This window comes from Miscanthus floridulus, chromosome 3 (assembly GCF_019320115.1).
Source record: "Miscanthus floridulus cultivar M001 chromosome 3, ASM1932011v1, whole genome shotgun sequence".
Taxonomy (NCBI): domain Eukaryota; kingdom Viridiplantae; phylum Streptophyta; class Magnoliopsida; order Poales; family Poaceae; genus Miscanthus; species Miscanthus floridulus.
Genome location: NC_089582.1, coordinates 148,718,990 through 148,743,601, shown reverse-complemented (window position 1 = coordinate 148,743,601; position 24,612 = coordinate 148,718,990). Strand labels below are relative to the sequence as shown.

The following is a 24,612-nucleotide window of genomic DNA, read 5'->3' as shown; positions in this document are numbered from 1 at the left end:
ATGATGGTCATTCTTGGGCTCAGTTTATTCCCCAAGTGTCAACCCGCTTCCAGGAGTTCATGAAGAGGTGTGCCCATCTGTGTACCAGGAATGGTCTTGCCCAGGTCCAGGTTCTTTCTCCGGAGTTTCCTTTGTCCAAGGTTGCTAATGAAGCCGAGAGTCAAGAGTATCTGGATGCGGTTGAGAAGTTGGAGCCTAAGGTCGAAGATTTAGCCAGGAAGATTGTAGATAATCTTAACATTGATATTTCTTCTCCTGATGACAATGCTTGATGTAATCAACCTTTGTATTCCAGCTTCTGTAATAGAACACTATACTTGAAGATTGAATGGAGATTCTTTATTTTTTGATGATGTCTTCTTTGTCTATATTTCTTTATCTTGTAAACAACCCGATTTAGGTAAATCATTGTCTTGACAAACTTTCTTGATCTGCCGAGTGCTTTTCTGGCTTTCATTTGTGCCCTGTAAACAACTCAATATAGATCGTTGTGCTTTTTCTGGCTTTCGTTTGTGCCTTGTAAACAGCTCGGTATATGTAGATTGATGTCTTGATAGACTTCTTTGATTTGTCGAGTGCTTGTGTGGCTTTCGTCTGTGACTTGTAAACAACTCGGTATAGATCGTTGTCTTGACAGACTTTGTGTTCTTGTTAGTACTAAAAAGACTTAGGACATCTTCAGCTTCTTCTTTTTGGCTTAACTCAGAATGTGGTCCGCATCTGGTCCTTTCCCTAGTTGCAAAAACATCCTAGGATCGACAAGCCCCCTGAGTACTTCATGGTTGAGTTCTGGGTCCCTCATCGACAAGCCCTCGAGCACTTCATGGTTGAAATCTAGAAGCCTCGTCTTGTTCCTCTTGTCGAGCAGGGATGAGCGTCGTCTGAGCGCTTTCCTGAGCGAAACCGTGTAGTGCTTCTTGGGATCTTCTGAGTGTAGCCCCTGAGCCTCTTGCTATTTGGAACAAGGAGCTGGAGGGTCTTGTCTTGAAATTGCTCTGATTTATGCTCAAGCTTAGTTTCAGTCGTTTTGCTTTTTGGTTCGCGTGTTAGCTTATTAGCTGCCCTCATCGGCGGGCTCAAGCATCTTTTCAGCTCTTTTGCTCTCGGCCGGTATGCTCAGGCGTCTTTTTAGCCATTTTGCTTTTTGGTTCGGGTGTTAGCTTGTTAGCTACCCTCATCATTGGGCTCAAGCATCTTTTCAGCTCTTTTGCTCTTGGCCGGTATGCTCAGGCGTCTTTTCAGCCATTTTGTTTTTTGGTTCGGGTGTTAGCTTGTTAGCTACCCTCATCGGGGGGCTCAAGCATCTTTTTAGCTCTTTTGCTCTCGGCCGGTATGCTCAGGCGTATTTTTAGTCATTTTGCTTTTTGGTTCGGGTGTTAGCTTGTTAGCTACCCTCATCGGTGGGCTCAAGCATCTTTTCAGCTCTTTTGCTCTCGGCCGGTATGCTCAGGCATATTTTCAGCCATTTTGCTTTTTGGTTTGGGTGTTAGCTTGTTAGCTACCCTCATCGGTAGGCTCAAGCATCTTTTCAGCTCTTTTACTCTCGGCCGGTATGCTTAGGCGTATTTTCAGCCATTTTGCTTTTTGGTTCGAGTGTTAGCTTGTTAGCTACCCTCATCGGTGGGCTCAAGCATCTTTTCGGCTCTTTTGCTCTCGGCCGGTATGCTTAGGCGTATTTTCAGCCATTTTGCTTTTTGGTTTGGGTGTTAGCTTGTTGACTACCCTCATCGGTGGGCTCAAGCATCTTTTCAGCTCTTTTTCTCTCGGTCGGTATGCTCATTGGAAACAACTCGGGGAAAGCCATAATAAGACATATGTTGTCCAGAAAGAACCATCTTTATTGACCATGAATATTGATAGGTCATAATAGTACATATGTTATTGATGAGCGCCATCTTTATTGATCATGAACATTGATCTCTTGTGGCTTGTATATATATTTTCCCTTGAGTTGTTTTCATGCGTAGAATCTTCTTAGCTGGCTTATGTGCCATGTATTGTTGATTTCCTTTCCGTCTTCAGTTACCAACTTGTATGTTCCTGGTCCGGTGAATTTTTTGACGATAAAAGGACCTTCCCATGGACTGAGTAGTTTATGGCGTCCGTCAGTTTTTTGTATTCTTCTTAGTACTAGGTCTCCGACTTGTAGTGACCGAGGCTGGGTATTCTTGTTGTAGTGGTGTCTTAATCCTTGGAGGTATCTTGCTGATTGAAGGGTAGCGTTTACTCTGACTTCTTCCGTACTGTTGAGTTCTAATCTTTAGGTGTGTTCAGCTTCTCCTTCGTCATATTGTTCTATCCTTGGTGACGTCCAGATCAAGTCGGCAGGTAGTACAGCTTCTGATCCGTAAACTAGGAAGAAAGGTGAGTATCTGGTGGCTCTGCTTATTTGAGTTCATAGCCCCCATACGACCTTGGGTAATTCTTCAATCCATTTTGATCTATAGTCCACTAGTTCTTCATACAATCTTGGTTTTAATCCGGCTAGTATGAGTCCATTAGCCCTTTCTACCTGTCCGTTGGCCTCTGGATATGCGACTGATGCGTAATCTATTCTGAAGCCGCAGTCCTGTGCCCAACTTTGGAATTCTGTGGCTGTGAAGGGAGAACCCAAATCTATGATGATTTGATTGGGCATGCCGAAGCGGTGCATAATGTCTTGGATGAACTCAACTGCTTTGGCTGCGCTGTATTTTGTGAGTGGTTTGTATTCAATCCACTTGGTGAACTTGTCAATTGCTATGAAGATGTACTCGAAACCGCCTTTTGCTTTCTTGAGATGTCCTATTTGATCCAGCCCCCAGCAGGAGAAAGGCCAAGCAGGTGGGATGCAGATGAGATTGTGAGCTGGCACATGAGCTTGTCTTACGAACATTTGACAACCTTTGCATCTTCTGACAAGTTCTTCTGCGTCTTTCAAAGCGGTTGGCCAGTAGAATCCGGTGCGGAATGCTTTGCCAACTAGTGTTCTTGAAGCGGCGTGATTTCCACAGCAACCTGAGTGTATTTCGTCTAGGATCTCTTTGCCCTCTTCAAATGAGACACATTTTAGGAGTACTCCTAATGATGCGGCTCTTTTGTAGAGTTTGTTTCCCACTAGGACGTAGTTCTTGCTTCTGTGAACAACTCGGGTAGCTTTCTCTTTTTTCGCTGGCAACTTATTCTCTTTGATGTAATCAATAAAAACCTAGGTCCATGAAGTGGTGATTACCAAAATCTGGGTACCTTTAGCTGAGATTTTAGGGGTTATCTCACCGGGTTGTTTGATAGAGGGAGCTGATAACTCCTCTATGAATACACCGGGTGGGACCTTCGCCCTGTCTGATCCAAGCTTGGCGAGGACGTCTGCCGCAATATTAGAATCACGCAGGACGTGTAGAATTTCTAATCCTTGAAAATATTTTTCGAGCTTTCGTATTTCAGCACAGTAAGCACCCATGTTTTCTTTGGTGCAGTCCCAATCTTTGTTGACTTGATTGATGACTACTGCTGAATCGCCGTATATGAGTAAACGCTTGATTCCGAGGGTAATTGCCACTCGTAGCCCGTGGATGAGGGCTTCGTATTCTGCTTCATTGTTTGTAGCTTGCCATAATATCTGAAGGACGTACTTGAGTTGTTTTCCGTCTAGAGAAATGAGGAGAACGCCTGCACCGGCTCCACCTAGCTTGAGTGATCCATCAAAGCACATCTTCCAATGATCAAGGATGGTATTTGACATAGGTTGTTGAATTTCTGTCCACTCGACAACAAAATTAGCTAGGGCTTGAGATTTAATTGCCTTCCGTGGGGTGAAATGGATATTGAGAGCACCGAGTTCAACTGCCCACTTAGATATGTGCCCTGTTGCATCTCTGTTGTATAGGATGTCTCCGAGTGGGAAATCTGTCACCATGGTAATCTTGTGGCTTTCAAAATAGTGGCGAAACTTGCGTGAAGTGATCAGGAGGGCGTAGAGTAATTTTTGCACATGTGGGTACCGGATTTTTTATTCTGACAGTACTTCGCTGATGTAGTATACGGGGCGTTGTACTTTATAAACACTCCCTTCTTCTCTTTCTACGACAATCGCTGTGCTGATCATAGTAGAAGTTGCCACAATGTACAGCATCATGTCTTCGTATTTCTTCGGAGGTGTGAGAACGGGCGAGGAAGTTAGGTATGCCTTGAGCTGCTTGAAAGCTTCATTGGCTTCTTCTGTCCACTCGAATTTATCTGTCTTCTTTAGCAGTTTAAAGAAAGGTAACCCTTTTTCGCTAAGTCTTGATATGAAATGATTTAGGGCCGCCATGCAGCCTGTTGGCTTCTGCACATCTTTAACACTTCAAGGAGGGCCCATCTCTGTTATGGCTCGAATTTGTTTGTTGCTTGCTTCGATTCCGCGATGATTGACCAAGAATCTGAGTAGTTGTCCTGAAGCAACTCCGAATACATACTTGTTTGGGTTCAATTTCCACCTCCATCTTTTCAGGTTTTTGAAGGTTTGCTTTAAGTCTTCAATTAGTGTATCCGGGTTCTTTGTCTTTACTACTACGTCATCCATGCATGCCTCTATGTTTTCACCGATCTGATCACCAAGGCACGTTTGGATAGCTCTTTGGTAAGTGGCACCAGCATTCTTGAGTCCAAATGACATGGTTTTGTTGCAGTAGGCACCGAATGGAGTGATGAAAGATGTCTTGCTCTGGTCTTGTTCCTTTAATGCGATCTGGTGATATCCTGAATAGCAATCAAGGAAGGATAATATGGTAGATCTTGCTGTTGAATCAACTATCTGATCAATGCGTGGTAGCCCGAACGGATCTTTCGGGCAGTGTTTGTTGAGATCTGTGTAGTCGACACACATGCGCCACTCGTCCGTATTCTTTTTCTGTACTAAAACTGGGTTTGCTAGCCAATCTAGATGGAGGATTTCTCTAATGAATCTGGCTGCCATTAGTTTTGTGATTTCTTTTTTAATTGTTGCCTTCTTGTCTGGTGAGAATCCACGTTTTCTCTCTTGATGTCTGTTGTTTCGATGATTTTGCTTGTCTGGGTTGTCTCGGTTGTTTCTCTCTGGGAACCTTTCTTGTGTTTTTTTCCTCTGCAGTAATCATTTTTTCCACTGTTCGCCTGAATTCTTCATTATTTCTTGGGTTTTCTTTGCAGAAGTCTTGAAATTGCCACCTAGCCATGATTCTGTGAGAGAAAGCTTCGATTACTTCTCGTTGGGTGATGTCATGTACTTGAGCTCGTAGTTCGCCAAATCGTCGATAGTAATTTCTGAGACTTTCACCTCCTTTCTATTTGAGTCCTTTTAACTCTGTGTGGGTGATTGGGTGTGTAATGATACCCGCGAAATTTTCACAGAAAGCTCTTTACAAGTCCTCCCAATTTCTGATTGATCCTGGATTCAATTTGTCAAACCATTGAAGGGGCATGGTTTCTAGGGCCATGGGAAAAAACAAGGTCTTGATGTCATCGTCTCCTCCGGCCAATTCAATCGATTGCGAGTAAATCCTAAGCCACTGCCTTGGTTCGGTCTTGCCATCATACTTGGAGTGGTTGGACAGCTTGAACTTGTGAGGCAATCGTATTGAAGCAAGTCTGTTTGCAAAACAGGGGAATCTATTGTGCGTTCTGGCTTCTGTGTACTCTAATTCAGCGCCCCCTTCTTGCCAACTGTTGTCTTGGTGAGAGTAGTTTTGCGTGGCTGTCCGAGTAGGTGCTTTGCTTCTGGCCTTTCTTGGTTGTTCGACTCGGTCATTTTGATTATGGTTTCTTCTACTTTCTCTGTTGTGACTTCGACTTGGTCCAAGTCTCTCGAAAGCGGACTTCTTTTGATTTTGATCTTCCTGCTCATGAGATGTTGACCTGTCAGGTAGTCTTGAGCGGACCCTTCCATCGTGCATCCTTAGGACTGTTGATCGGAGGAAGTCCCAGAGCTGTTCTTGTTTTTCACTGGGATGTGAAGTCGCCCTGAGTTCTTCTAGTGCTTCTCGGATCTTATCGTAGGGTGTATTCGCCGCTCGTCCTTCTTCGACCTCTCGCTCTGAATTTCTTCTATTGTACTTGGCTAGGTCTGACTCATATCTGATCCAAGCTTCCTTGCGTTGCTTAGCACGGCGCTGACATCCTTGTTTCAATTTGTTCTTTCTCTCTCTGGCTTGCCTCTGACTCTCGGTCTCAGCATCGTGCCCCTGGGTATATGGTGATATGTGTTGGACTCAGATTCATCTGAAGACCTGACGTCGGGCGCTTCTAGGGGGACCAATGGTGATCGAGGACGGTGAATCATGAATACTTCTCGAGCATGAGTTGTTCTATCATCGGCGTTGGTTTCCGTACTATCAGAGTTGTTGATAACTTTAGTAGAGGCTTCGAGGTCGTAGATCGAGTCTCCTTCTTGGTAGGGTAGAGCTATTGTCGTTGTTGTGTCAACTAGCCGGGTACTGCTATCCTCAGGAACAGAACCTGGCCAGTGGATGATGTAGTCTTGAGATGTTACGGTTAGTATGAGACCTTCCTGAGCTCCTGTCAGTGGTATTCCAAGCACTGGATTAAGAGATCTTTCAAGCTGTGCATGATAAGACGTTGCCATATTGCCAAGACCGAACGGAAAAGGACCCGTCTTCTTTAAAGTACTCTGAGTGTACTCCGAGTTGTATTCTTGATAGGTTGATGTCATGCTTTGGAGCCTTGTCAGAAAAGAACTCGGTTTTCCAAAAGAACTCGGATAAGACTCCATCTCTGAAGCAGAGCTTGAGTTAGAATCGGATGCGTGAAGCCGCGGAATCTGAGTTGGATTGGACATCATGAGTTGCGCAAATCTTTCGGCAAGCTAATCTGTCATTGTCGCTGAAATGGAAAGGTCTTGATGATGATCTGAATCTTCGAGGAGACGGCCTTGGAGCTTGCCGTCGTCACCTACCTCGTAGATCCACGAACCGAAGATGAAGGTTGATCCCTTTGAAAAAATCATGTTGTCGAGGTCCGTCGAGCTCTCGGATGCAAAGTCGCCAAAAGCCCCTACCTGGCACGCCAGCTGTCGATGTTTCACCACCGATAGCCTACCACGGGGGTACCTAGGGCAGTTTATTCGGACTTCAGCGTATGAAGGACTCGACGGTAAACGCAAGAGACAGTCGATTTATCCTGGTTCGGGCCCTCGATTATGATCGAGTAATATCCCTACGTCCAGTCGGCGTTAGCCTTTGTGTTGGATTGATTGTAAAGTGTCATGTCGTACAATTGTTCTCTAAGTCTTGTCTCTAGGACCCTGCCCTCCTTTATATAGTCAGGAGATCAGAATCCTAATCGGTTTACAATGAGAGTTCCTAGTAGGATTACAAAATACTACTACTACTAAGATTACAGGGGAAGAATCCTAGTTAGACTAGATCTTCTCCCTTCCTTGTAGGGTATCTCGTGGGTCCCACACCAACACCGACCCCTTGAAGTTATCCACCAGGTCCTGGTAGTCGTTGGGGTTCTCCCCCTCCAGGGAGCCGGGATCCACCAAGCGAAGGTCGTGCCCTAAATACACTTGGGCTATTACAGGGCAGCAGTAGCACCGCGGCGGACACCATGAAGGGCCACCTCCTTGGCATGCATAGGAACATCTTGAATACAAACCTCCAGAGTGTCGTCCCGTGTGTTTGGGGCATTGGTGGCATCGCGCACCGCCAACTAGAGGGCTTCTAGTTGCGTTGTCAGAGCTAAAGACGAAAAACACAAGAAATCATCAGAAGATCAGCAGGATGGAAGCATCAAAGGATACCGGGACATTGAAGATCTTACCAGTGACCCTGGCGTCTGATTCTGCCAGTTGTGCCCGAACCACATTTGCTTCCACCTCAGTGACGGAGAGGGTGGCTTGGGAGGTGTTTAGGGCAAACTCTAGTTGCCTGTTCTGTCGGGTGGCCTCAGAATAGCGGTCGATTGCCATATTCCACTCGCGGTGAAAGCGTCGCGCATCATCTCCATCGTAGGAGTCGGAGGAGGAGGCCACTTGTGCCACTGAATGGATGTCGTGGGTGGCACCAGAGTGATCACCACTACTTGAACAAATGGATCAACAAAGGAAGACGAAAGACCGAGATGGATTCGATCTTTCCCTTGAAAACGAAGACGCTGGTAGGGAGGAAGATTTTCGTCTGGAAGATCACTGGCGACGCATTTGTCGTGATCCATGCTTCCTCGGATGTGGTTCTTGGATCTAAGAACGAGGGAAAGACAAGGTTGCACAGTGCGAGAGCGGAAGCAGAAGCGGATGTGATCCCTCGACTATCCTCTAGGGGTATATTTATAGCCAGGGTGGGATGTCGATGGGTGTTTTGAGTCAAGGATAATAAATTTGATTTATGGAAGATAGAAAGCCATCTCAGATATAAAGGAAGCCACATATGGCCTAATAAGAGGGCAGCAGTTGCAGAAAGCAGCGGATGTGAAAATTTTATTCATCAAGATTATTTACAGTCTCATTCAAAATCTGGGATGCGGATGTGAAATGTTATCCACTGTTGTTTTGCGTTTTCACGTGCGTCTAGAGGCAGGCCTCGGAGTTGATCAATTTAAGATCGGTCGGTAAGCTGACGGACCAAGTTTGAAGAGGCGATCAATCTAAAAGCCGATCATCAGTGCAACAATCGGCGAAGGTGGAAGAATTTGTGCACAACAGGGTACAGTATCAACTAGACCAAGGAAATGATGAGAGGTAGGTTGTGGAACACAGGTTTAGAAAAGAAGGGTGGCTCAAAAGGTCAAAAGGATGATCACCATCGAGTGACAAAATGTCGTGATCTTCGATATGTCCTTGATTGAGAAGGGCCAATGGAATAGATCTGCAAGGAGGCCAAAGAAGTTAGCAAGGAGTTAGAGCAGATGGTTGGAAATGTGGCGCATGCAACAGTCATGAAGTAATTTTGGAATAAAATTATTTTATTCTAAAATTGGGGGGACATGTGTTGACACCAAAATTTGGTTCGAGAGAAGGAGGACACAAGGTCGGAGACTTATCGAAGGAAAGCCGAAATATTCAGCAAGATCGGCTAACTAAATTGCCATCAACTGGATAAGATGACACCAACATTTCAAGGGAATGGGCCCCATTAGCAGGGACAACAAGACATGGAGCAAGAGGACACATCGGACTTCATAGAAGGAAAAGATTGAGGTCTAAGTTATCATAATTTAGGAAGCTTTGTTTTCTTTTCCAAGTTTGTAACTGGTCTTGTTCGATCAGGACTCGTAGTCAAGCCTCGAATATAAACATTGAACCCCGGCTATTATAATAGACATCTCTCGTTGATCAAACAAACAAGTACCTTTACTTTTCGGCTTACGCCACCTCTTTGGAGTAGGAGTAGAGTAGATTTCAATGAGTTCTTTAGGCAAGCAGGGCTACATCGGACGATTTGACCTTCAACTTATTTGTGAGTATCTGTCACGACTTATATTGTTACTTGTAAGGCTACAACAGACGACTGATCTCTTGCAAGTCACGGTATAAGTTAGTTATCGATCTATATTGTTATTTATAAGGCTACAATAGACGGCTAATCTCTTACAAATCATGGTATATATTAGTTATCGATTCGTATCAACCTTTACAAGCCTGCAACAGACGACTGATCTCTTGTAAACATTGGTATTAATCAAAGTTATCGATACTATGTTCAATAGTTTACTATTTAATACAATATCACCAATTGCCTGATCTAGATTGAGATTTATTAGTCTAATTATTTTGATCTATCGTCTGCTATACATCTTTATGGTTGAATTCTATTCTTGACGTTAGATTTCACTTGATGGCTAATCTATCTCAATCCTGATCGTACATGGCGTGTGTTTGAAGTCATGTTCTATTAAGAGATAGATTCATTGATCATTAGTATCCGATATGACTTCGATATCAATGCTATATCAGTCGACTCGATCTATTGATAGCGTGTCAGACTGGACATTGTTGGTCAATAGATCTATCTGTTAAGAAGAGCATGGCGTCAACCACTCGCTATGTCTCCATCGGCTATTTAGCCGATGGCCTAAGCTTCCACGTGTATAATATGCCCTCACGATTCCTAGGCGATATAAGTAGATCTATCGACTGCATATTTGGAACTGTTTGGATAAACACTAGCATATTCCACCTTAAGTTACTAATCAATTTTCTCTCATTGTCAATTGCAGGGTCAAATTGACTGGGACGGCCTCGACCACGACCATCTGGTCTGGTGTCCCTCCTAAGTCCTAGGAGAGCTCAGGATCTGCTCCACGTGATTTCTTTTGGCTTGCATCTTGTGTCAGCGGCACCCTGTCGCTTTTCATCATCGACAGCAGCGATCGAACGCTGGCTGGCGAGTCTGGTCATGTGTTCCAGAGAAGGCAAGGCTCTCGGTCATCGACCAGACTCTGATTAATAGAGTGACTGGACACGCAGGGGGAGCGTCCGGTCAAGACTGACATACACTGATGTAGGCGGTGCTGGAGTTGGCGCATGGTGACAGAACTGATAGGACGCTGGTCTACGTCTGGTCACATATGAGCGAACGCGTTCGGTTGTGTTTTGGCGCCTTTGGGAGCTCTCTGTTGTTGACCGGACGCTGAGGCGTGGTGAGTCTGGTCAAGCTGAGTAGCACGTCCGATCAGTGGTTGTAGGCGCGCGCATGAAGTAGCCGTTGGCGACAACAGCTAGTGACATGTGGCATCACTGGAGGGTGGACCTGCGCATCCAGTCGATGCGTAGAAGGCCCAGTGAAGGGGTAATAGCTCTTTTGAGCCATGGGGTTATAAATAGAAAGTGGTGGCTGGCCTTGGGCTGGTTGCTGTGCATACTAGAGCCTTGGTGGCTTGTGTGGTAGTGCTTGGGAGCCCTCTGACTCACTTGTGCTTGATAGTGATCATCCGATCGAGTGAGTGAGCGATTCTAGTGCGATTGCATCATGAGGTTGCATCGAGTGGCACTAGGTATTCGAGTTGCAAGCCGATGATGCTTGTTACTCTTAGAGGTTGTCACCTCCTAGACGGCTTGATGGCTTGTGACTCTGTTGAAGCACGTGAGAAGATTGTGCGGTGCTCTGGAGGAGGATTTGTGAGGAGGATTGTGCTCACCCGGCGGGGATCACGAAGAAAAACTCTAGTAGAGCGTGTCATTGAGCTACCCTCACTTTTAGGGTAGGTTCTTGCGGTGCTCGACGTGCGGGCTTGGCGGATGATGCCAATTAGCCGCCGAACCACCAAGTGAGCGGTCGACACAACGGGGACTAGCGTGTTGGCAAGCACATGAACCTCGAGATAAAATCATCATGTCATCCTTGTCTTCCCGTTGGTTTGCATTCTTGTTACATAAGCTTATATTTACTTTCATTTACTTGTGCTTGTGTAGTTGCTCTAGTAATTAGTTGACTTGTGTAGTTGGCTAGTTACCTTCTTGCTTGTGTAGCATAGAAGTAGCTCTCTTACATGACTAATTTGGTTTGAGTAACCTTGTTAGTCATATTGCTTAGTTTGTGTAGCTAAGTATTTTGTGCTCTCTAATTTAGCTTGTGTAGCCTTGTTACTAAGCATTGCTAGTGAGCTTAGGGACTTTATGCGCTTTGCATCACTAGTTGTGTAGGAGCTCTCCCGGTTTCTTGAAGTACTAGTTGCATAGATTTATGTGACCTTGCAAGCTAGAATTATTTAGGTGAACTCTAACTAGCTCGGCACCTTTGTTGCCTAATTAGAATCTTTATAAGGTGCTTGTGAACTTAGATAGATGGGCGTAGTCTTAACTAGACCGATAATTTTAATTCTGTATTTATTTTAGTTAGCCAATGTATTTAATTTTTAGAAAGGACTATTCACCCCCCTCTAGTCCGCCATCTCGGCCCTACAGTTGGGTGGGTGGATGGCCGCATGGCGTAGAAAAGCACACGATAACGCGAGCAAGTCGGGAGATATTTCTGTGAGAGAGATGGAGGAGACATATAGAGAGGCAAGCTTGTTGGGCCAGTATAGTAGCGCGCAGGACCAGGAAGGCGGCGTCACGTTGGACGCTCGCTCGCCCTGAGCATTACCATTAATAAACTGTATTTAAAAATTTGTATAAAAATATCATTTTACTTGTATATTTACTGCTACAGTGCAAACCATTTAAACCGTCTAGTCGGTCGTCTAAACCGTCTAAATTATAAACAAAGGGTGGTTGTCCGTTTAGCGTTTAGCGTGTAGGATAACACTGCCTCCAATCACTAGTTGCAATGACAAGCTGCCATGGGGCCCAATAATCGGTGGCTCGCCCTCCTCTTCACTAGTTCCCACACGCTGACATGCACATAAAAATATACTCCTGTCGGGATTATAATACCCCGAGTATCTCAAGACACCGATTAGTTAGCCACTCGGACAGCTGACGACAAATAAGCTAGTACAAGCCCAAGCGACAGTGGCCCAACTAAGCTATGTAGGCCTAGGCCGAGCGCTGAGACAGGGAGTCAGCCACGACCTCTTCTCTCTCCTCACCACACGCTACATGGCGCTGCACGACCTCTCCTCGATCCCGACCCCTAGGAGGAACGAGGAGGGGTCGAGCCCCACCAAGTACGCCTGCTCTGACAAGGACAGGCGCGCTTGCTTAGTCCGCCAGGACCGAGGGGACAGCCATCTCGGAGCAGATGCCATCCCTTCGCCATGCCGTAGATAAGACAGGACCGCTAGACAGTGGCGACAGGTACGGTGAACCATCGTCCAAATACGGCCCGATGGGACAGGCGTACGGCCCCACCCACTATGGGATGGGGCTCACGACAACGGCCTTGACTTTCGAAGCCAGCCAAGCCAATAAAGGCCATGACCCCGAAGCTCAGGATCGTGGTCACCGGCTCCATGACCAACAAGACAACCGACGACTCAGGAGCAGCCAATTACTATTGTACGACGCTCTCGGAAGATCAGGAGACGATGACGGAGGCCACGGCGAGACCACGTCGCGCACGAACCACCACTGTCCCAGCTGTGCTGTCACGGTAGACACTGTAGCACCAAGTCACCTCTGCCACGACGTGGGCACAAGACCATGACAACAATCACGTTCGGACGTACGCTGACACCAAGACAAGACGGCCTTACTTGGAAGCCAAGATAGCTACTTTCTCCTCCCTCAGGCTCAAGACCGCTCGGTCGGGGGAACCTATCTCTTTGTACGTTGTCTGGCCCAAGACTCTATATAAAGGCAGCCAGGGCACCCTTCTAGGGAGATGGACTCACGAGACTTCATTCGGGCAGCCCTTCTCCACTCCCCTACCTCTTTCACTCTTCTTGCATCCCTAATTGTAAGAACTTCAGAGTATTCAACCGAGGAACACGCACTTGATTTATCTCTGAGACTAGACATAGGGCTCCGGCCTGAACTAGTATAATTTCTCGTGTCTTTGGATGTTATCCTTGTCTTCCTAGAGCAGCGTGGCATGTGTACAAATTCACTGGTCGAGTGACAAAACACCGACAACTCCCGTTGTTCCGCAAAGAATGTTATTCTCACCTCTCGAGAAGTCAAATATCTTTAACTTTAATCAATTTTATATATAAAAGAATAAAAATATCTATAATACATATTTAATATTATAGATAAATCACAAAATATATTTTATAATAATATTTTTTAGTGGTATTTATATTGCTAATATTTTCTATAAAATAGTTAAATTTGGAATTTGATCAGCACCCATTTCATAGCGTTTTGTTTTGGACGAAGAGGGTACTACTAGGAAGTAGTAGTAGGTAGCTAGGAGTAGTCTGAGTAGTATACCTACGGGGCCGGTGTCCCCTTCAACGTCCTCAAAATCCTCATGATTCGGCTCGCCGGGTCGTCCACTCACTTCCACGGGGCCCGGAAACCCGTGCTCCCCGAGCCGTCACCGTCACTGTCCGCGACGGGGACTCGTGTCGGCCGCACGTAACCCAAACCCAACCCCACCTTCGGCCTTCGTTCGTCAGCGACCTGCGGCTACGAGCCTACTCCTCCTACTCCTCACCTGGTGTCTGGTGACCTGGTTCGTGCGCTAGCTCCGCGCTCGGCTTTCTACCGGTACCCGACGGCGGCCCGCGGGCTCCACGGCGCACCACCGTTCCCACCGAGCGCGAGCGAGTGACGGCAGCGGACGACGCGACGCAGACTCTGGCCTGGCAGCTTCACGATCACGCGCCGGGCGAGATTCCCTCCTAGTCCGCGCGCGACGTGGACGGCTCGCCGGGGAGAGGGTCCGGCCCCGCGGCGCCCATGTCCATCCACGTCGCCGTCGTGGCGACAGGCGCGCGGCGAGGCACACCCACCACCACCACGCTCACACGCCGCGCAACCCGACGCGCGGAGCCCGTCACCACCGCATGGAGTAGAAGTTGGCGAATTGCCTGCCGCGCGCCGAGGCTACAGTACGAGTCACGAACCGCACGTCGAGCACGACGTTTTCGCTCGCTACGAGGACGAGCCGTGCGTGTCGCGTGTGAGCGGAGACCGGGCCGCCACGCCACGCCAGCGCGGCTGGCCCGGCTCAGGCTCAGGCTCCCACCTGGCAGCTGGCACTAGTACTAGCTGCAGCAGCTGAAGCCTGAAGCTGAAGGCGACGTTACGACACGATTCGTGCGGAGGCGAGCCAGGCGGATCAGGTGGCTTCAATGGCGCCGGCGGTGGCCGGCGCGGCGCGGGGCATTGAATTGAAGCTGAAGGCCGTGCACTGCCTGCCACGGCTGGAAAGTCGTCAGCCTTCGTCCGGTTCGCTTCGCTGAAAAAAAAAAAAAAACGAAACATGGTTACGGTTGATTTGGTGCAGGAGGAAAATACTGTTTTGACTAAAAAAAGCTAGAAAGTATGGATTATAAGAGAAACGGACGCATTATTCCCTTCGCATTTACTGTACTGCTATTAGACTGCGCTGCGCATTGACATGCATGCATCATCCCGTTTCGTGGTGTCTTCCCGGATGAACAACGCTGAAGAAATACTACTCCTAAATAAAACACACATACGAAAACCGGGACGTTCAGCACGTGTATGTTAGCGTTACTGGTGCTTCTTGCTTGCTTGCGCGTTCTGCCGGCGGCAAAGCCGCATGCACGTCGATTGGCACGTCGATTGGCGCCCGCGGGTTCCTTTTTCTTTTCCTTTTCCTCCGTGATCCTTGATCCACCGTGAAGTGAATCAGAGCGTGACGATGGTGCAGGAAACAGGGCAGGCAGGCAGGCAGCAAAGGTCGTCGTTCGTGGAGGGGAGCAACGCAGCACAGACACAGCACGCAACGCTGGCTGGCTGGCTGTGATAGTACTCCTGCTGTGCTAGCTATAGCTAGCTCATGCGATGGATCTATCGGAGTCTCCCCCGGCCAGCGCAGCAAGAAATACAAAAAACAGCAGACCGTACCATGTCGTGCGTGCATGCTTGCCATGCTCCAGCCTCCGAGCAGAGAGAGCGGCCCCAAAAAGGAACCATCACTTTGCTTTCCTGCCAATTGTTTTTCAGAAGAAATATATAAAAAAATTCTCCACCTGCAACTCCCCTGCGAGTGAGTGACTGAGCACTACTCTCTGTGCTAACAGGGCCTCGTTTAGATCACCTCCAAATTACAAGTTTTTTTACTCTCTCTTCATCACAACAATTTTTAGACATATGCATGGAGCATTAAATGTAGGTAAAAAAAATAACTAATTGCACAGTTTGGTTGTAAATCACGAGACGGATTTTTTAAGCCTAGTTAGTCCATGATCGGATAAAGTTTGTCAAATACAAACAAAACATGCTACAATGTCCCGATCGTAAAAATTTGCGATCTAAGCCAGGCCCAGTACTAGGAGTATTTTTTTTATCAGTCGTTAGCAACAACAGCGCCGAGAGGAGGAGAGGAGGATGGGCTGTTGCTGTTTAGTTTATTTAACTACAACCACCACTACGGCTTCCTCGCCGCCTCGCCCCGTCCATCCCCCTGATCCCCCTCGCCCGCATGCACCAATCGCCAGCAGCGACCACCCGCGGCTGGGTGCGCGCGTTCGTTGTCCCCTCCACATCCACCGGAAAGCTACGCCTCCCCCACCGCCTCTAGCGTCCCGGCTCGTCTCGTCTCTCGGCCCGTCCCTCTTTCACTCTCTCGCTCTCTCTCCGTGGGCGATGCGCTCAGCCTGCTCAGCTGACCTTTGATCAGAGGAGTGCCTGCGCTCGCCGGCCGCCCATGGCTATGGCGGGTGGCGGCGCGGCGGCGGCCAAGAGGTGCATGAACCCGGCCTGCGGCGGGCCGGCGTCGTCCGTGGTCGGGGTGGGAGGGGACTGGAGGAAGGGCTGGCCGCTGCGATCCGGAGGCTTCGCCCTGCTCTGCGACAATTGCGGGTACGGCCCATCTCCTCCTCCCTTTCCGCTCTTCTTGTCCTATGCGCCGCCAGCGTCCTCCTGCGAATGGGGCACCTGGATTGGATGGATGAATCGGAATTGGTTCATGCCGTTCGGCTTCTCCTCAGTCCTCCCCTTTTTGCGTTTCGATGCTTTGCGACTTTGTTCCCCCTTTTTGCTTCTTTTTTAGATGTAATATATAGAAGAAGAAAAGACGTGATTTTTTACCTGATGCTGTATAAAGGTGCGGCGATTTGCGCATCATTCGTCGTCGTAGTGGATTCCCTAGCGAAACCCAACAAACGAGCGGATTTATGCGGAAACCGTGCCGAGCTGGAACGTGTAGAGACTCCGGAAGTTGCGTTGACTATGCCTCAACTGCTGGAAGAGTGCCTGGGTGGGTCGTAGAATTCTGACGAAGCGATTTGGTAGCAGTTGTTGATTCACCACCCTCTAGCTATTGAGAATTTCGTCAGTGTTCAGCTGCTCGGACTCTCATAGGTTCGTCACTGAAAACGAGAAGTGCACTGACATTTGCATCAGTCACTGTGGATTTGCCCCCAATGAGTTCTGAGTTCTGACCGGGTTGGTGTCAGGGATGAGCCTTATCTCTGTTCGGTAGAGGCGACTGACTATTTGCCTCACCTACTTTGTGCTATGGGATTGGATCAAAATTGTTGCTTGGTGCCAACAGTCCACCTTTAACGAATCAAAAAAAAAAAAACAGTCCACCTTTAACGATGATATTGGTTTTGCAGGAACTTCATGCTCTGTTCACCATTTGATTTGATTATAGGAAGTACATGTTTCTTTTTTAACAATAAGATAAGAATTTGTTTCTTTTAAGGATTCGGTTCATCGTTTTTGCTTTGCTTCATCCTTTTTTGCTCTCTCTCTTAGGAAAGCCTTATTATTGTTTAATTCCTACTAGATTGGCCCGTTTCTAATTTCTATTGTGTGGTTTCTGGTGTGCCTAGGTTGGCATATGAACAGTTTGTGTTTTGTGATATATTTCACCAAAAGGAATCAGGATGGAGAGACTGCTCATTTTGTGGGAAGGTGAGGTGGTGACCCAAGCCGCAAATACATGCAAATTCTACGATGAGATCCTCTGCAGTTGAGTGTAGTCGAGTCCCTGGTGTCTAGTGACTTTGTCACTGGCAGGTCATCAGGTCCACCTGCCAGTGACAAGTACACCATGCGGTCGACTGCAGAGGAATCGATTCTGCAAATTCTTGGGCTGAACTGTAATGCAACAGTATTCTTATGAAATTCTACTGTTTCAGCGCCTCCATTGTGGGTGTGTTGCTTCAAAGAACTCTTATGATCTACTTGACAGTGGAGGAGTTCAGTGTGTCACGTGCATGAAAAATTCAGCAGCTCAGTCTGTAAGTTCCTTTTTTGGTCACATTATCCACCTTCCCTTTTCAAATATTCTGATTGTACTTTTTACAGGCTTCTGGCCAAGTGGTTCCGAAGCTTTTTCCATGTCCAAATAATCTGCGGTTTTTCGGTAAAACGGACGAGTTATTGTCAAGTAGAAAATTTGAACAGCCACCCTCTCTAATGTTGGATTCCAGAAATGATGATATTGCTATTGTAAATAAGAGCAATCACCTGTTCATGGTGAAAGGCATAGAGGCTGGACAAAGCAGTAACATCTTGAGACAAAAAGAGATAGAGAATGGTTCAAGGCAGATTAAATGGGAACAACCAACCCTTAGTATTGGGGATATGGGAAGGCCTTTCCTAACTAGGTCTCAAAGTGCATTAGAGTCACCCCAATGTACTCGAAGAGATGGCAATAAGGATCCAACTACAGATAGCACAACAAGTGAATCATTTTCAGAGGCATGTCTGAGCATGAGCCTAGGTATTGCAAGCAATGGAAACAGGATGGAGGCTACTTCAACAGCGGAAAGACCTATTCTATCGCCAACAACAGCCATTGCTGAAGGACGAGAACTTGCCACTACACTATCTCCCTTTCAGCAAGCACAGAGGGCTCGGCATTTCCTGACCAGACCACCAAGGGTTGGTGAAGGTGCTGCTTTTGATCCAACGAGAGACATGTTTCCGCATCTTCGTGTTGCTAGACCACCTGCTGAGGGAAGGGGCCGCAATCAATTACTTCCTCGGTATTGGCCAAGAATAACAGACCAAGAGCTGCAACAAATATCTGGAGAGTATCCTTGCCTTCATACATTTGAAATTGTCAACTTCCTGGTGACATTGATCTCTGACATTTAGTAACTTATAAATACAAGGCTCCAGAATAGCTCATTAGGCTTAAACCCGTATAATATGCTGCATAAATTCCTTTTGTGACAGATGTAGGTTTTCTTTTATCTTCCTTGACTATAATTTGCAAGTTCAAATTCCACAATCGTTCCATTGTTCGAGAAGGTCCTGAGTGCGAGTGATGCAGGCCGCATAGGGCGCCTTGTTCTTCCAAAAGCTTGTGCTGAGGTAACTTTAACATTTGTTTGGCTTCCTTTTAATAATTTAAGTATGTTTTTATTATATATTGCTGATTTATCTTCCAAAAGTTAGTTTGGAAGGAACGTCAAAAGCATTTGACTTTCCTGTCCAGATTTTACAAAAATAAACATGGTATTGTCCTGGATCAATAGGATCTACATATATACCATCCATGTATGAGAAACCATATACGAAGGGGATCGTCATCCTGTACATTGCGTATATGTTAACATGGAAAAACTGATCTATGCAATGTCTTGCACTTACTGTTCAACCTAAATGCATCCTAATGGTGAACCACTATCATATCTATGGTAGCACTGCAATGATCTTATTCGAGTTCCTATAGTATATGTCCATGGATACTTAGTCTCGTGTAAACAATTAATCAATGTGCATCTTTTCATTGTTGTGGTCTACTGCTTCTGTTCACGAAATTACTGCTAGTGCAGGAAGCTGCTTCTGTATGCATTCTTTCCCCATTGTTTCTGTCATCCTGAGTTAACAAGGTTCTCTGTGTAGGCATATTTCCCCCCAATTTCTCAACCAGAAGGTCGTCCCTTGACAATTCAAGATGCAAGAGGAAAAGAATGGCATTTTCAGTTTAGGTTTTGGCCAAATAATAACAGCAGAATGTACGTCTTGGAGGGTGTTACACCATGCATACAGTCTTTGCAATTACAAGCTGGCGATACAGGTAATTAGGAATTTATTTCCTTGGACATGATCAGAAGCATCTATTTGCAAGCATGCACTTCACTTCTTTCTTGATTGAAGTTTGTTTTTAATACTACGTATATGGTATAGCTTCTTACTATTTGTCACATGGTTTCCATGCCATCCATGCTATAGTAAATTATGCTGAATAGTACTATGTCATGTATATTGAAGTGCCTGAACCTTGACTTGGGGCTCTTGGTGGGTTTCAACTCTAGCCTACCCCAACTTGCTTGGGACTGAAAGGCTATGTTGTTGTTGTTGTTGTTGTTGTAGTATTATGTCATGTATCATGCTCTCTGAATGTTGCTGTTGCTGTTGTTGTTGTTGTTGTTTTTTGTGGTTATTTTCTGCAGTGACCTTTAGTCGTATAGATCCTGGAGGGAAACTTGTTATGGGCTTTCGGAAGGCCACAAATACTGTCAGTCTGCCAGTAAGTTAGATTATCCATCAGATAATCTGTTGTTGTGGCAAGTGCTTGTTTTTCATCTCCTTTTTCATGTTTTTGCTTCAATGTTTGTTTATTACTTTTACACAGGACTCACATATTTCAGCTATTGCAAATGGTTCCCTTCTCAGTGAGACACTCTTTTCTACTGCAAATGAGAACATAGGAGTAGTAAGTGGTTATCCTGGATTTCTTCACTCAGTAAAGGGAGCTGCAGATCTCCATCCAAGCTCTCTATATGATCATCTTATGAACTCAGCTGATGGGGATGTCAGTTGGAATAAGGCAGATAAATTTGGCAGCAGGCCAGATGAGGGGTCTTTGCAATTTTTACAAAAACATAGTCGCAATATTGGTTCCAAAAGCAGGAGGTTCTTAATCGATGCTGAAGATGCCATGGAACTAAAGCTTACCTGGGAAGAGGCTCAAGAGTTGTTGCGCCCTGCTCCCACTGCAAAGCCAACTGTTGTGATGATTGAGGACTATGAATTTGAAGAATATGATGTAAGTTTGCTATTCATTTCATTGTTCTTGTTCCAAATCATGGAGCATCCTCTCTGCCAGGCACAAAAATCTGATCTTTGTTCATCGCAAAAATACTTGAATGACCTTCAACCTGCTCTAACCATAGTACATATATGCAGGAACCCCCTGTCTTTGCAAAGAGATCAATTTTCACCATCCGTGCTACAGGGTATGTAAATGATCGGAAAAAAGATACAGTATCATTATTTTTTGTTTACTTTTGAGTGATGATGAATAGTATCCATGATGAGTTGTACTTTTTCATAACACATTTTAAATACCTTTCCCCTAACATAAAAAAACCTGAAATTACTTATGTCTTAAGATCTTCTTCCAATTCTAGGACAATCTATAAGAGAGACACATCTAATTCTAGGACAATGCCTGAGATTGAATTTTATAGACCTTCCATGAAAAAGAAATGTCATAATGCTTTAAGAGGTGGAAATGAAAAAGAACAATTGAAAAAGTGGTGACATTCATTCACCTATTGCATTAACTGTGTAGTCGTCATACTGTTTGAGGGTCTGTTGTCTAAATGGAAGTCATGTACATCATTGGCGACTTGGCGTCAATGTGCCAATTATGTCAAATTTCTGATTTTCTATTTGTAGGGAACAAGATCAGTGGATTCAATGTGATGAGTGCTCAAAATGGCGTCGGTTGCCTCTTAATGTTATTGTTGCATCCAAATGGACATGCACCGACAACTCATGGGACCCAAAATGGTAATGCTATATTGTGTTCTCTGTTGATGTGTTGGGCAATGTGTGATCCGATCAATCTTTAGTCTTAAAATTCCAAAACTTTGGCATGATAATCTTATTGGTGTGGAACAATGAATTTATATGGTCTTCATCTGATCTGTTTCATTTCATGTTACGGTCTTGTCTTATCCGCAGTCTTGGTCAATCCAGAATTTCAGTCACACTTGATCCTGGATTTGCTAATGTACTTTGAAAGATGCTCTTTTCTCTCGTATCTCTCTCAACAATTCGTATTGAAAAAACTTGCTGGCATCAGGCCAATTGTCTGTGACGCTGTCCCTTGTTTTTTTCAAGACCGTACCTAGGCATGTACGAATTTCATTAAGAGGGTGACACTATCTCTTTCTGGAGGCTATTTGTCTGTGACACTGTCCCTTACTCCCTTGCTGGGCTGCTCTATTCTTACTTTTGTTACTCCTACTAATTCTCATTATACTTTAAATTCAACTGTTCCAGCTGCTCCTGCTCTGCACCTGAAGAGTTGACCCCAAAAGAGTTGCGAAGTGTTATGCAGCAGTATGAAGGTACGATTTACTTATGTTTACTGACCTTGAAAACAAAATTTTAAACACAGTGATAACACAGTGGTAGGACCTCCAGTTGGGAGGCTGCTGGTCAGGGTTCAAGCCCTGGCTTGCATGCAAAAAAGGCCCCTTGCTGTGTAACTCTTCAGAGATACACATCCGGGGTAGCCAGCTTTCGGTATCTTTTCTCAACCCTTCAGTTCGAGGAAATTTCTGCAATGCCTCAGGGGAGGTCTTTCCCCTAGGGTCAGCCTTTTCTTTTTATAACAAAATTTGAAGATGTTTAAGACGTGTCGTGTAAGGAAGGGCATCGGGATATCAATGTAACAGTTGATTGGTTAGTAATGACTAATGAGGAAGTGAGGCAGATATATTTTGGTGATGCATTTTGATAAGTCAGCTTTGTAGAGGAGAAGCTCATACTGCACCTTTTGCTCATACAATGTACATTGCAGAGATGAGGAGGCGAAAGGGCAGCTATGGTCTGAAGCTGAATGTCGCTGAAATGGATGCATCCAGCCTTGACGCCTTGGCCAGTGCGGCAGTATTTGGTGAAGTCGGGAACCAAGGTACCGCTTCAATCGCGACAACCACAAAGCACCCCCGGCATCGCCCTGGCTGCACATGCATTGTGTGCATCCAGCCGCCCAGCGGCAAGGGCCCGAAGCACAACCCTGCGTGCACCTGCAACGTGTGCATGACGGTCAAGCGTCGGTTCAAGACACTGATGATGAGGAAGAAGCAGCGGCAGTCAGAGCGAGAGGAGGCAGAGGCGAGCAAGAAGATCGCATGGGTGAACAGAGAAGAGCCTGAGGGGAGCAACCTGTCTAGATCCCCACAGACGCTGGACACCCTCCGAGACAACAGTGATGTGACCATGTTCGACAAGGTGGCCGACATGAACAAGGGGCACATAGACCTCAACTTCCACCCTGCCCCTGCCGTCCGTGGCGACCAGGGACAGCATGGCGCGCAGCAGCCCCGGCCGGTGAGCATGATGGGCCTCCTGGAAGTGGCGAGCCGGCCCCTTGATAACTACATGAAGCAGAACGGCCTGACGAGCCTGGTGGGGGAGCAAGGTGGTGGCAGCTCCAGCACGACCACAGTCCCACCGGCTCCGGTGGAGAGTGAGGAGCGGACGTCCAACGAGGGCCGCGTCGCATCAGCATCAGCAGAGCGGGAACCGGACGCCATGGCCATCGACGAGGCTGGCGAGAACCAGCAGGACAAGGCTGCCGACGATGCTGTTGCTGCTACTTGACGGCGTGCGTGCGTCTGTGGCTGATGGGTGTTGTCAGTGTGCTTTGACGTGTGTATCTTATCGGCTCCTCTTGGTTTTTTTCAGGAAAAGCTGGTGAGTTTTGATGTGAAAGTTCTAAATCAAATTTCTGTAGGGTTTGGGTTTCATGGAGTTGCTTCTACTGTGGAGGCTGGAGTAACTTACGTGTACGTATGAGGCTGTGTAACCAAACCCCAGGTTGTATGTTGTAAAAGTTCTGTAACCACGATGCTCTTGTGTTGGTTGGTGTTGTAATCAAATAACGCTTAAACCTTTGGCTTCTATAACCCACATATACCTGATTTGTACTGTACATCCCATCTAAAGGCCCTTTTGGAAAACAGGAATTTAACGAGTCATTGATTTTATAGGAATCAGTTCATTTCACAGAAAAAAAAAAACATCCTGCATTCGTAGATCCTTTTTACTGATGCTGAAAGTATCAATCTTGCATTGTCTACAGAAGGTTATAAATGTACTGTACATGTCAGGGTCTGGGACAGAATACACTTAAAAAACGGATAACTTTCAAAAGAGAACTATGACAATTTCAATTTCTCATTTTCAAAAACTAACTTTGCTTCCAACTGGCAAATTCAATTTTATTTTATATACTTTATATGTATTATATAATTATTTTAAAAGAGAATTTAATTCGAACTGTGAGGCCCTTCCAAAAAGCCCTTCGAAAAAAGGAACATGCCGTCCAGCGAAAGAATAATTTTTGTGCTCACCGCGCGGCTGCGTCCCTAAGCCTGGTCCTCCTTATATGCTTCTCCATTGTACCGCAACATAGCTAGACCAGCGAGGTGGTACTAATGCAATGCCCCGAACTGAAAGTAACACGCGCGCGCGACGCTGCGCAAAACTGGCCTGGCCCGTTACTATGTAAGGGTGTCACTCAAGAGAAAAAGTCCATTTTACCTCTCCGAATTATCGTTGAAGTATAGTTTTACTTCATGAACTTCAAAATCGGGTAAAACCACATCTCTCAACTTTTAAAACCATTCATTTTACCTCTTGATCTGGTTATAGGTGGTTTTCAAAGACGGTTTTATCTTTATCTTTTTATTTATTTCAGCTGAATTTTTAAAAAATCATAGTAAATCACATAAAAATCATAAAATAGAAAATCTAATTTTCTTGGACTGCCCATGAGTAGATTTATACAGTAAATATATAATATGATATGCTTTAGTATGAAGTTTTTTCTGTAGCTTTAGATCTATGATTTTCTATAATTAATTCAAAGCTTGAGTTTCTATGGTCCAATCATGGTGAAATTTTTATGATGGGAAAACTATTATATGATTGAACTGTATTAAAAAATTTATACTCATTGGATCATATATGACTGAGTTATAGATTTATTTAGTTTTATGCTTGCTAAATAGTTTTAAAATAGTTAAAAGTGTGTAAAAATAGAAACGAGTATGAAATCTTTACTACAGTTAAAGCATATAATAATTTGATGACCATAAAATTTTTACCACAATTGGACCATAGAACTGTAGCTATGAATTAATTACAGAAAA

General features: G+C 45.6%; 1 protein-coding gene across 1 annotated transcript; it reads left to right on the top strand.

Moving 5' to 3' along the window:
• The first annotated feature begins 15,900 nt into the window (after positions 1 to 15,900).
• LOC136542801 (B3 domain-containing protein Os07g0679700-like) lies at positions 15,901 to 23,390 on the top strand. Its single transcript, XM_066535407.1, has 12 exons — positions 15,901 to 16,336; positions 17,314 to 17,395; positions 17,623 to 17,724; positions 17,792 to 18,522; positions 18,709 to 18,805; positions 19,340 to 19,514; positions 19,891 to 19,967; positions 20,073 to 20,486; positions 20,627 to 20,676; positions 21,122 to 21,235; positions 21,731 to 21,798; positions 22,254 to 23,390. The coding sequence occupies exons 1-12, from the start codon at positions 16,182 to 16,184 to the stop codon at positions 23,057 to 23,059; spliced, it is 2,871 nt and encodes a 956-aa protein (XP_066391504.1). The 5' UTR covers positions 15,901 to 16,181; the 3' UTR covers positions 23,060 to 23,390.
• The last annotated feature ends 1,222 nt before the right edge of the window (positions 23,391 to 24,612 follow it).

What these genes read in the sequence shown, in the direction of transcription:
- LOC136542801 (XM_066535407.1), top strand. Translation starts at nt 16,182, where the DNA reads ATGGCTATGGCGGGTGGCGGCGCGGCGGCGGCCAAGAGGTGCATGAAC. An exon ending in CTGCTCTGCGACAATTGCGG is followed by an intron (nt 16,337 to 17,313) that starts GTACGGCCCATC and finishes TGGTGTGCCTAG; the next exon opens with GTTGGCATATGAACAGTTTG. An exon ending in TGTTATGCAGCAGTATGAAG is followed by an intron (nt 21,799 to 22,253) that starts GTACGATTTACT and finishes TGTACATTGCAG; the next exon opens with AGATGAGGAGGCGAAAGGGC.